Source organism: Bufo gargarizans, chromosome 3 (assembly GCF_014858855.1).
Source record: "Bufo gargarizans isolate SCDJY-AF-19 chromosome 3, ASM1485885v1, whole genome shotgun sequence".
In the NCBI taxonomy this organism is placed as follows: domain Eukaryota; kingdom Metazoa; phylum Chordata; class Amphibia; order Anura; family Bufonidae; genus Bufo; species Bufo gargarizans.
The window spans coordinates 596,067,620-596,079,687 of record NC_058082.1 but is presented as its reverse complement, the minus strand read 5'-3'; the positions used below and the strand labels follow the sequence as shown (position 1 = coordinate 596,079,687).

Below are 12,068 nucleotides of genomic sequence, written 5' to 3'. Positions count from 1 at the left end.
CATCAATCCTGTTGCATACCGTCTTGATCTTCCTCAGACATGGAAGATCCATAATGTTTTTCATAAGTCCTTATTGAAACCTTATGTTCAACCCATTGTACCCTCGCCTTTGCCTCCTCCTCCGAATATGGTTGATGGGAATCTTGAATTTCAGGTCTCTAGGATTGTGGATTCTCGTCTTGTCCGCGGTTCTCTTCAGTACCTTGTTCACTGGGAGGGGTATGGTCCTGAGGAGAGGATGTGGGTCTCAGTGACGGACATTAAAGCCTCTCGTCTCATCAAGGCTTTCCATAGGTCCCATCCTGAGAAGGTGGGTTCTGAGTGTCCGGAGTCCACTCGTAGAGGGAGGGGTACTGTCACAACCAGACAGCTGAGAAGCTCTGACAGAGGCCTTTCAGAACCTCCCCCTTGAGTTTCTGTGTTGTGGTATTCAGCTCCTCCTCTCATTAGCCTCTCTCAGCTGTTATGTGTTGGACTAATTGTTTCCCTTTAAATTCTTCCCCAGAATGCTTTTCTGGGCGGCTTATATTTCTTCCTGGAGTATGTGTGCATGCCCATCTGGTTCTCCTCTCCTCTACTAAGTTAAGTGTTATACTGTTATCTGTTATTTTCTGTTTGCTGGATCCCAGGTGACCCTGACTCCCTCCGTGTCTGGTGTAGGGAGCCGGTGGTCGTGTCCCCTCACTATTGCAGGGTGCTCAGGGATTATATAGTCAAGGTACGTGGATATGCATACCTCCACCATTCGGATCTATGCATAGGCTGAGCAGCCAGGGAAAGTCCCAGGTCTTCTACAGGGGTTCCCCTTTTGTTCCTTAGCTTCTGGATCCAGCGAGTCATTTATGCATGTTGTTTTGCCTTGTTTCCTGTACACCGTCCGTGACAGCTAATTGGAGTGAGGTGTCAGCCAACTGGAGTCCAATCAATGAGATGAGATTGGAGGTGTTGGTTACAGCTGCCCTGCCCTATTAAAAACACACCAGTTCTGGGTTTGCTTTTCACAAGAAGCATTGCCTGATGTGAATGATGCCTCGCACAAAAGAGCTCTCAGAAGACCTACGATTAAGAATTGTTGACTTGCATAAAGCTGGAAAGGGTTATAAAAGTATCTCCAAAAGCCTTGCTGTTCATCAGTCCACTGTACCACAAATTGTCTATAAATGGAGAAAGTTCAGCACTGCTGCTACTCTCCCTAGGAGTGGCCGTCCTGTAAAAATGACTGCAAGAGCACAGTGCAGACTGCTCAATGAGGTGAAGAAGAATCCTAGAGTGTCAGCTAAAGACTTACAAAAGTCTCTGGCATATGCTAACATCCCTGTTAGCGAATCTACGATACGTAAAACACTAAACAAGAATGGATTTCATGGGAGGATAATACAGAGGAAGCCACTGCTGTCCAAAAACCACTGCTGTCCAAAAAAAAATTGCTGCACGTTTACAGTTTGCACAAGAGCACCTGGATGTTCCACAGCAGTACTGGCAAAATATTCTGTGGACAGATGAAACCAAAGTTGAGTTGTTTGGTAGAAACACAAAACACTATGTGTGGAGAAAAAAAGGCACAGCACACCAACATCAAAACCTCATCCCAACTGTGAAGTATGGTGGTGGGGGCATCTTGGTTTGGGGCTGCTTTGCTGCGTCAGGGCCTGGACGGATCGCTATCATCGAAGGAAAAATTAATTCCCAAGTTTATCAAGACATTTTTCAGGAGAACTTAAGGCCATCAGTCCACCAGCTGAAGCTCAACAGAAGATGGGTTTTGCAACAGGACAACGACCCAAAGCATAGAAGTAAATCGACAACAGAATGGCTTAAGCAGAAGAAAATACGCCTTCTGGAGGGGCCCAGTCAGAGTCCTGACCTCAATCAGATTGAGATGCTGTGGCATGACCTCAAGAAAGCGATTCACACCAGACATCCCAAGAATATTGCTGAACTGAAACAGTTCTGTAAAGAGGAATGGTCAAGAATTACTCCTGACCGTTGTGCACGTCTGATCTGCAACTACAGGAAACGTTTGGCTGAAGTTATTGCTGCCAAAAGAGGTTCAACCAGTTATTAAATCCAAGGGTTCACATACTTTTTCCACCTGCACTGTGAATGTTTACATGATGTGTTCAATAAAAACATGGTAACATATAATTCTTTGTGTGTTATTAGGTTAAGCAGACTGTGATTGTCTATTGTTGTGACTTAGATAAGATTAGATCACATTTTATGACCAATTTGTGCAGAAATCCATATCCTTCCAAAGGGTTCACATACTTTTTCTTGCAACTGTATACCACGGTATAGCGGTGGAGCCCCCAAGCATTGACATTTTTCACCTTTCCTGTTGATGGGTGTTAAAGGGGTTGTCCAGGTTTTTTCCTGAGAATAGGTTATCAATATCAGATTGGCGGGGGTCCAACACCTGGCACGTGCCATCTCCCTTCTCTCTTCCCGCTCACTGCTGTATGTCTATGGAACAGCAGCAGTGGACAGGAAGGGAGACGGCACCTGCGCACTGTGCACACAGTCTCCCTATACAGCTGATGGCAGGGGTGCTGGGTCGGACCCCCGCAGATCTGATATTGATGCCCTATCCCGAGGACAGGTCATCAATAGAAAAAGCCCAGACAATCTCTTTAAATGTGGATTGGGAGAGTACTCCTTTAATACATTGATTTAATTATTTTTTCAGCTCGCTTGAATTACCACATACATACAACTTAGTCAACCGGTCCTTCCAAAATCTACTTGTGCATGGCCATCGTAACTTGTCAGGTCTTCAGATTGTCCATGTTTTCATCCAGCCAGTTCCCAATAACTATTTCATATCTATTAAAAATAAAAACTTTTTGATTCCCTGGTCTGCCCCCCTCTCATGAAAGGAAAAAAGTGCTAGATGGCGGCAGCAGCAGTCGATCTAAAACCTTGGTGATCGATCATAATGCCTGTAGCCGGTGTGAAATCTGTGAATCCTCCTCTCTGGTTTCCATTACTGGGTAAACGCCAGGATACTTGGGAAATAAGGTGGAGGGGTTCACAGCGAACTTGATTTTGACCCCCGTGTATCGCCTAAAGACCGCTGTGTAGCAGTGCAGCCATCAAACTGAATGGGGTCACAGAGCGACCTGTGAGATACCACACGTCCAGAATTGCAAATAATCCAACACTGATGGATTTTTTTATATATTTTTTGCAATTCTGGTGTCATGGCTGCTTGCAAGTGGCGCCGTTCACTTTGATGGTCGCACCGCTGCACAGTGATCTTTAGTGTCGAGACCAAAATCGCCGTGTAGCACCGACCGAAAAACTGCTCAGAACTGCATTTTATGGCGCTTATGGTAAAACGTCACTCCTTCTTTTCCCACACAGTTGTAAAGAGAAAAAAAAAAATCTGAGGACGGGTTTTTTCTTGATTTTTCAAGCATATTCCCATTGTCGGTGGGTATCCATGCCATAGTGCCTATAGTGGGGTTTAGAAATTTGCAAAATATATTCATTGGGTGGCCACGTGCGGAGCATTCCCATTGAATGGGGCTAAATCCACATGTGGACCCACCCCCCGCTTCTGGTATCAGATTTTTTTTGGGGGTCCTGTCCGTCAGACCCTCATCCGTAGAAACATTTATGGCCTTTTATAAGATTAGGTCAGTGTTTCAGTCCTGGAAAAGCTCTTATGTTGCCCTGTACAATTCTATAGGCCATACATATAATTACAGCACAGAGTGATTTTACGCTTCTGCTTCGTATTCTTTCAGACATCTCACCTACAAGGACAGTGGGGTGGATATTGAAGCTGGAAATACCCTGGTGCGGAAAATTAAACCTTTTGCGGCGGCCACGGCTAGACCAGGTACAATGAATGAAATAAACTGGTGACCTAGAGAGTCCAACTGGAACCTCGCCACAAGAAGCCTAAGAATTGTAGATGTATCTCCAAGTGTCAAGCAAAAATATATGTGAATAGATGATTTTAAGGAGGAAGTGTCAAAGTTTTTACCTATAAAATTAGCACAGAGATGTGCATTGCAGCTCCAAACAATGATGGGGGTTGCCTATTTGCATGTCCTACATGGCTGCTTGGGGAGCTGGGAGCCCTGAAATTCTTCTTTTTGGTACCAGTACAAATCATTAGTAGTCCCCACTGTACTTGTCATCTGCACCTTGGTAGCCAGTCACATGATGAAGGAACTGTGATTGGCTCCAAAGTAGCACATGGCAGGTACAGAGGGACTCCTCTCTGTCGGGAACTCCTGCAAGCATGGTTTACATGGGTACAGAAGGAAACTTGTCGGGGCTTAAATCTCCTCTTTTTAAAGGAGTTTTCCAGGAGTTTGATATTGACCTATACTGAAGATAGACCATCATCAATATTTGCTGGGGGGTCTGACTTCCAGCACCCGTACTGATCAGGTGTTTGAGGAGACTAACGCGTTCCGGTGAGGGCTCTGGCCTGATTGGCCCCCACCACCTGATCGATTGGTGGCCATCATTCTAGAACTACAAGAAAACCCCTTTTGTCTCTCAAATGGACAAACCGTAATCAGGTATTCTCTAAGCGTATTACTTATTTAAAAAAAAAATAAAAAAATCCAGATCCTGGACACCTCCTTTCATCGTTGAGAGTCCCCACACCCTCTATGCAAGTGTATAGTGATTTGGTTTCCACCAACAGGTTGTAACGCAGAGCTCGGAGGATTTGCCGGCCTGTTTGATCTTAAAGCCGCAGGATTTATAGACCCCATACTGGTGTCTGGTACGGACGGTGTAGGAACTAAGCTGAAAGTAAGTCGGAATATTTTTGTAGAATTTCTAAAAAGGACTTGATAAAGGTTCTAAGACTTTGCATGAATACCGCACCCTGGGTGGATGTTGCCTTCAGTTATCTCGGCATTCTCCAGTCTGTCTGCAGTTCTTCTCCTGCTCTGATGGGATTTACCTTTGTTGTAAATTTCAGATCTAGACAGGGTCCGGCTAAAGCCAAGTACTCTTCTCTACACAGATCGCTCAGGGTTGTCACAAGCATGACACTATTGGTCAGGACCTGGTGGCGATGTGCGTCAATGACATTTTGGCACAGGGAGCGGCGCCTCTGTTCTTCCTGGACTACTTTGGCTGCGGGGCCTTGGACGTGTCGGTGGCTGAATCTGTGGTTTCTGGTATTGCCAAAGCCTGTCAGATGGCCGGATGTGCCCTTCTAGGTATAGCTCTTTTTTTTAAATAATATACAAAATTTGACATTATAAATAAATTGATATATAATATTATTAGTAATTGTAGCGTGCCATCTGTACATAACTTTCCCAATAGTCACTGGATACCCTTTCTCTATTCTGACAGTCAACCTGTCCCCCTTCCATTATAACACCTTCACTAGTCACAGCAAGACCTTCTCCCCCCCCCCCCCCCCCGTAGTCACAGCAGCAACCCCTTTTCATTAATAATCACAACATGGCCGCCCCCCACATCCAGCAGGCCCCTCTAATGTCCCCTGTAGTCACAACAGCCCCAGGTCACGCTAGTCTAGCCACAACAAGCCCCCTCTTACACTTTTCTAATAGTCAAAGCAGCCTCCCCCCCCCAAGTAGTCACAGCAGTCTCACCTCCACTCAGACGATAGACACTGCAAGGCCTAGCCCCGTTATGTACTTGCCTTCTAAAGCCTCTTCAATGCAGATTCTGTTGGTAGGTAAACAGAAGCCTATTGCTGCCGGCTATTACGTTATATGTAGCTTCTTACAAATGCAGCCCGGTGCAGGCAGAGCACACAGCGCTGTCATTTATATGACCCCGGCTAAGCTGTTTCCACTCGGCATATGCAACAAATTTGAAGCCGGTGGGAGAAGACTGTCTGTCTGATTTCTGGCCTTCAGTATTTTGTATTGGGGTGCTTCATGGTTGGTAAGATTTAATAGTGTTCTGTCACTGCTACATGAGTTTATGTTTTAGGTGGAGAAACCGCAGAGCTGCCGGGGATGTACGCCCCCGGGGAGTATGACCTGGCCGGCTTCGCTGTGGGTGCAGTAGAGCGAGGCTGCATGCTGCCCCTTCTGGAGAAAATCACTGCAGGGGACTTGGTTATCGGTGTCTCTTCCTCTGGGGTCCACAGCAACGGCTTCAGCTTGGTTCGGAAGATTCTTGAGAAGTCTTCTCTGGAGTTATCATCTCCAGCACCACCTGAATGTGGAAAGGGGACGTTGGGTAAGGATTGAAAGCGACACCAGACAACCAAATAGTCATTGGCCCTCGTAGTCTTAATGGTTGAGTGTGGCCTACTGCTTATCACATTCCTGAGAACTTTTGGACTTCAAAGGGTTTTCTGGCAGTAGAATATGGATGACCTTTCCTCAGGATGGGTCATCAATAATTGTTCAGCCGTCACCATTCAGCTGTTTGAAGAGGCTGCAGCGCTGCGGTGAACATTGCGGCCTCCTCACAGCATACCTAGCACAGCGCTGTACATTGTATAGTGGCTGTGCTTGGGCCCAGGCCTATTCACTTGAATGGGCCTGAGCTGTGCCTAGGCCATGTGACTATCAATATTTTACTCCTGGAAAACCCCTTTAGGGGGACTTTCACAGAGTTCCATCCTAGGGGCTCAATACCAGAAAAAAAAACTGATCAGTTTTTTCCTAATGCATTCTGAATGGAGAGAAATCCGTTCAGGATGTCTTCAGTTCAGTCTTTTTTTGCCTTTTCAGGACGGAGAAAATACTGCGGCATGCTGCAGTTTTATCTCCGTCCAAAATTCCGGAACACATGCCGGAATGCCGGATCCGGCATTATTTTACATTGAAATGTATTAGTGCCGGATCTTGCGCAGACCTTTTAAAAATGTGAAAAAAATAGAAACAGATCCGTTTGTCCGTATGACAAACGGAGAGACGGATCCATTCTTGCAATGCATTTGTGAGATGGATCCGCATCCGGATCTGTCTACGAATGCTGTCCGTTTGCATGCAGATTGCCCGATCACTCTGCCGCAAGTGTTAAAGTGGCCTTACTTTGAGACATTTTACGCCAGAACTGTGGCACAATTATGGTGCAAAATGGCGCATCTTAGACCCTGCCCCTTGTTGAAATGCTGCTGTATGAAATGCTGGTCCAAAATTCCAGAATGCCGGATCCGGCGACGCTAGTGTGAAAGTACCCTAATTCTTTGGATTTGCTTGTCTTTCAGGGGAACTTTTATTGACTCCTACTAAGATTTACAGCAAGACCCTCCTGCCCATCCTGAAGTCTGGCCACGTGAAGGCGTATGCTCACATCACAGGGGGTGGTCTGCTGGAGAACATTCCCAGGGTCCTGCCCTCATCACTGGGAGTCACTTTAGGTACGACTGTGTATACATTGCCAGTATACATGTAATGGTTGCGTGGTAATGTTAATTTTGTGCCGAGAGGGGAGCGGCTGCTGGATAACATCAAAGAATCGAGCACAAGAAAAGCAAACTCTTAGGGCTCCGTGTGTGAGCCTGATCCTTCGTTCTGGACACTGCTCGTCTCGGGGGAGCGCGCAGCACTGATCACTCCCTGATGGGGCCGGCACCAGTACCTAATATTGCACAACTTTTTGGGGTAATCTTTCTGTCTGAGGGGAACCCATGTCAAATGTATTACCCTATGGAGGATTTCTGTTTCCTTGCCTTCTCTGCTTTAGCAAAAGATAATCAGTGTGTAAGTGGCTGCTGCTGTCGCCTGCCCTTTATGCAAGGAAATGCTGAATGACCAAGCCGATGCCCAATTATTATATTTCAGATGCCCATTGCTGGAAAATACCAGGGATAATCTCTTGGCTTCACAAGGAGGGTGGCCTATCGGAGGAGGAGATGAGCCGCACATTTAACTGTGGTATCGGAGCTGTGCTTGTCGTGGAGAAGACATTTGCGGAAGACATCTTGAAGGACATCCAGGCTGTTGAAGATGCGTGGCTCATTGGAGAAGTAATCCTACACCCAGCGGGTCAGACTATAGACTATTCAACCTACATTGACTTAGGCAACTCAAAACTGGGGGGAGGGTGGCAGCCAGGAGTAAGGAGAGTGGCTTACAGTGCAACGAGGTGTAACGATGATGCCCTCGTTGCACCGAGCTGTTAATTTGCACATGAGAAAAATAATCAGGAGGGGTTCAAGAGCATTTCTCTAGACCAGCGCACACCTAACAATTCTTTATAAAACATTTGATATGTCATAGATCCTATATCAAAAATTTTGATCAGTGTGTCCCGCCGATCGCTAGAACGAGGAGAGAAGGGCTTGCATATCATCAGTTTAAAGAGGACCTTTCATTGATTTATTTATATATATATATATATATATATATATATATATATATTTTTTTTTTTTTTTTGTTTAATTAAATACCTTTACTTGCGGGTTAACCCCCCTCCCCCCCCCCCCCCCCCCCGCTGATGCTGCCACCCTGCCTGTTTTTTTTTTTTTTTAAATATCGCTCCTATGCCACGCTGTGCCCCCCTGTAGTTTTCCCGCCCAGTATGTTAATACTGAGCATCGGTACAGGCAGGAGGAGACGCCAGGGTTTCTCAATGGGCGTCTCCTTCTCCCTGGCTGTGCCGCGATCCAATCGCAGCGGAGAGCGTCACAGCCAGGGAGAAGGTGAGCTTTTTTTTTTGTTTTTTTTCTCCCTGGCTGTGACGCTCTCCGCTCTGATTGGATCGCGGCACAGCGGGGCCGGGGCGTACAAGCAATGGGGGGTACCCGGCAATGAAAGGTATTTAATTGAACTAAAAAAAAATCAATGAAAGGTCCCCTTAATAGACGTCTATGGGCATGTTTCGATTCCATCGTCTACAGTGAGGAGAGAGAGTGCCATATGCAAATTCTGCTCTCGTTTCTTCTAGGGATTGGTGGGAGTCTCGGCACTCAGACCCCCCAACGATCAGAACTTTTGATGTCTGTTTTTTGTAAATTCTGTGACACTTTAAGATTTTCTAAAGGTTAGCAGGGTTATTATCGTCACAGATATTATCGTCAGATAAAGTAATTGATAATATGAAGGAATTGACTGTTGCTTCAAAATGTAATATTTTTTTGGGGGCGTGAGACGTATGTAGGCTTGGTAATAGCATAATTGGACACCATAGTCATTTCTCACCTTCCTGCAGGCTCAGAAAGTGTGGACATCAAGAATCTGACGGCTGCTCTGAACGGGACAGAGGCACAACCACAGAAATATTTGTCCGCATCAGTCTGTGATGGGGAACGTCCTGCTGTAGAGGGGAAAGTGAGAGTGGCAGTTCTCATTTCTGGGACAGGTAAGAACTTACAAATGGTGTTCTCTAAGAGCTCTAGAAAAGATCATTATACTCCAGAGCTGTGCCCACAATTCAACTGGCGGAGTAACTGTACATACATTACTTATCCTGTACTGATCCAGAGTTACATCCTGTATTATACTCCAGAGCTGCACTCACTATTCTGCTGGTGGAGTCACTGTGTACATACATTACTTATCCTGTACTGATCCTGAGTCACATCCTGTATGAGTCAGGATCTCTTAGAATAAGTCTGTGGTTTCCATGTGTGACATCAGTCAGTGTTCCATGGTCCATTATTTTGAGCCGTGCAGCATTATAACACCTAATCTACTCTCCATCCTTCCTTAGGTACAAATCTGGAGGCGTTAATAAGAAGCACCAGGTCTCCTAGAAGTGCTGCTTGCATTGCTCTGGTAATCTCCAACAAAGCCAATGTGGGAGGCCTGCAGAAGGCTGAAGCTGCCGGGATTCCAACCAGGGTGGGTCCTTTCTCATTTCTTGTGTGTGGTGTCTTTTACACATGTTTACTTCCTTAGCGCCCCATGCACGCAACACATCCGTTTTGCGGTCTGCAAACCATGGATCTGCTAAATGCACACTATTATGCGGTCCATGTTGCATCCACATTTTTGGCGCACCCATCGACTTCAGTGGGTCCGCGGTCCTCATTTTGCAGACATGTTTTTTTGTTTTTGTTTTTTTTGCGTAACAGACATAGGCTGTGGAATGCACACTGATTATATATATATATATATATATATATATATATATATATAATGTAGATATATATCCGAATGCGGACCAAGCAATGGGCAGATTAAATACAGACGGCATACGGACCACATCTGTATTTTGCGGACCACAAAACGGATAGGGTAATGTGTCTGAGGCTTTAAAGGGGTTTTCCCATCTCGGACAATAAGGGCCTATCGCTAGGATAGGCCCCCATTGTCTGATAGGTGCAGGTCCCACCTTTGGGACCCACAGCTACACTGAGAACAGAGCCCCAAAAGTTATGGAAGGCGCACTGCGCATGCGCAGCCACCTTCCATTCATTGCTATGGGGCCGCTGAAAGTAGCTAAGCGCTGGCTCGGCTATTTCCGTTGGTCCCATAGAAATGAATAGGAGCGGTGCTTGGTGATGGCCGGACCCGGGGTCCTCCTGCCACCACCTTCCCCGCTCAGTTCTCGGTGTAGGTGCGGGTCCCAGAGGACAATGGAGGCATATTCTAGCGATATTCCCCCATTATCTCAGATGGGAATACCCCTTTACCGGATGTCATGAATTGTCCGCACACCCTTAACATACATTCATATCATGCCGTCCAAGCTGGAAGGTGTGTTTGACAGCCAGGTTCCTGCTGCACTCCGATAACACCTTGAATGCCGAGATACATAACATTCACAGCCTCTGATGAGAATAGACAGAGGGAGTGAGCTCCTTTTTGTGCGCCCAGCTGTCAATCTGTGCAGCCCCATTATGGAGACCACCTAACAAAGGTCTCCAGGGCTCGCCTAAGGGAAGGGCCTAATAGGTGCCTGTCAGTCTCTTTCTGGCAATAATGCATTTCAGTACTTTATGGTCTCCTCTGGGATGTATTACCATCACGCGGAGAAGGAAATATAGTCTTGCGCATGCGTCCTGATCATGCACGTTAGATGGAAAGCTCCATGTATGGCCTCGTGGTACAACCAGAGAGGGTCATATATGCCAACCTTCCTTTTGCAGGTGATTGACCACAGACAGTACAGCAGCCGGGAGGAGTTTGATAATGCTGTCGACAAAGCCCTTGAGGAGTTCTCCATCGAGCTTGTATGTCTGGCCGGCTTCATGAGAATTTTATCTAGTCCTTTTGTCAGGAAGTGGAATGGTAAGTGCGCATTTATATCTGCAGCCCAACGCAGAACGAAACGAGTATGAAATCTACTCGCGTGCAAAGATGCCTTGTTGCTCATAGCGGATAAGGCCTCTTTCACACTTGCCACTTACCGGAACTACACGCCAGATCCGGAAAAACGCAAGTGTACTGAAAGCATTTGAAGACGGATCAGTCTTCAAAATGCTTTCAGTGTTACTATGGCACCCAGGACGCTATTAAAGTCCTGGTTGCCATAGTAGTAATGGGGAGCGGGAGAGCGGTATACTTACAGTCCGCTCGGCTCCCGGGGCGCTCCAGAATGACGTCAGAGCGCCCATGCGCATGTATGACGTGCCATGCGATCACGTGATCCATGCGCTTGGGGCGCCCTGACGTCACTCTGGAGCGCCCCGGGAGCCGCACGGACGGTAAGTATGCTGCTCCCCCGCTCCCCACTACACTTTACCATGGCTGCCAGGACTTTAGCGTCCCGGCAGCCATGGTAACCATGGAGAAAAAGCTAAACGTCGGATCCGGCAATGCGCCGAAACGACGTTTAGCTTAAGGCCGGATCCGGATCAATGCCTTTCAATGGGCATTCATTCCGGATCCGGCCTTGCGGCAAGTCTTCAGGATTTTTGGCCGGAGCAAAAAGCGCAGCATGCTGCGGTATTTTCTCCGGCCAAAAAACGTTCCGTTCCGGAACTGAAGACATCCTGATGCATCCTGAACGGATTTCACTCCATTCAGAATGCATTAGGATAATCCTGATCAGGATTCTTCCGGCATAGAGCCCCAACGACGGAACTCTATGCCGGAGGAAAAGAACGCAGGTGTGAAAGAGCCCTAATCCGAGACCTTCTTTAATTTTTCCAGTTGTGCAAGGACTTAAAGGGAACCCGTCATCAACTTTATGCTAACCTCACTGAGGGCAGCATA

General features: G+C 46.7%; 1 protein-coding gene across 1 annotated transcript in view; it reads left to right on the top strand.

Annotated features, from left to right (window-relative positions):
- The window catches only part of LOC122930815 (trifunctional purine biosynthetic protein adenosine-3-like), a 58,617-nt gene that overhangs the window by 38,348 nt on the left and 8,201 nt on the right, over positions 1 to 12,068 (top strand). The window contains exons 12-20 of the mRNA XM_044284437.1: positions 3,750 to 3,844; positions 4,667 to 4,776; positions 4,994 to 5,192; positions 5,941 to 6,192; positions 7,172 to 7,324; positions 7,749 to 7,952; positions 9,118 to 9,267; positions 9,619 to 9,749; positions 11,000 to 11,141. Of these exons, the coding sequence (XP_044140372.1) occupies positions 3,750 to 3,844; positions 4,667 to 4,776; positions 4,994 to 5,192; positions 5,941 to 6,192; positions 7,172 to 7,324; positions 7,749 to 7,952; positions 9,118 to 9,267; positions 9,619 to 9,749; positions 11,000 to 11,141 (1,436 nt within the window). The remainder of the gene's footprint in view (positions 1 to 3,749; positions 3,845 to 4,666; positions 4,777 to 4,993; positions 5,193 to 5,940; positions 6,193 to 7,171; positions 7,325 to 7,748; positions 7,953 to 9,117; positions 9,268 to 9,618; positions 9,750 to 10,999; positions 11,142 to 12,068) is intronic.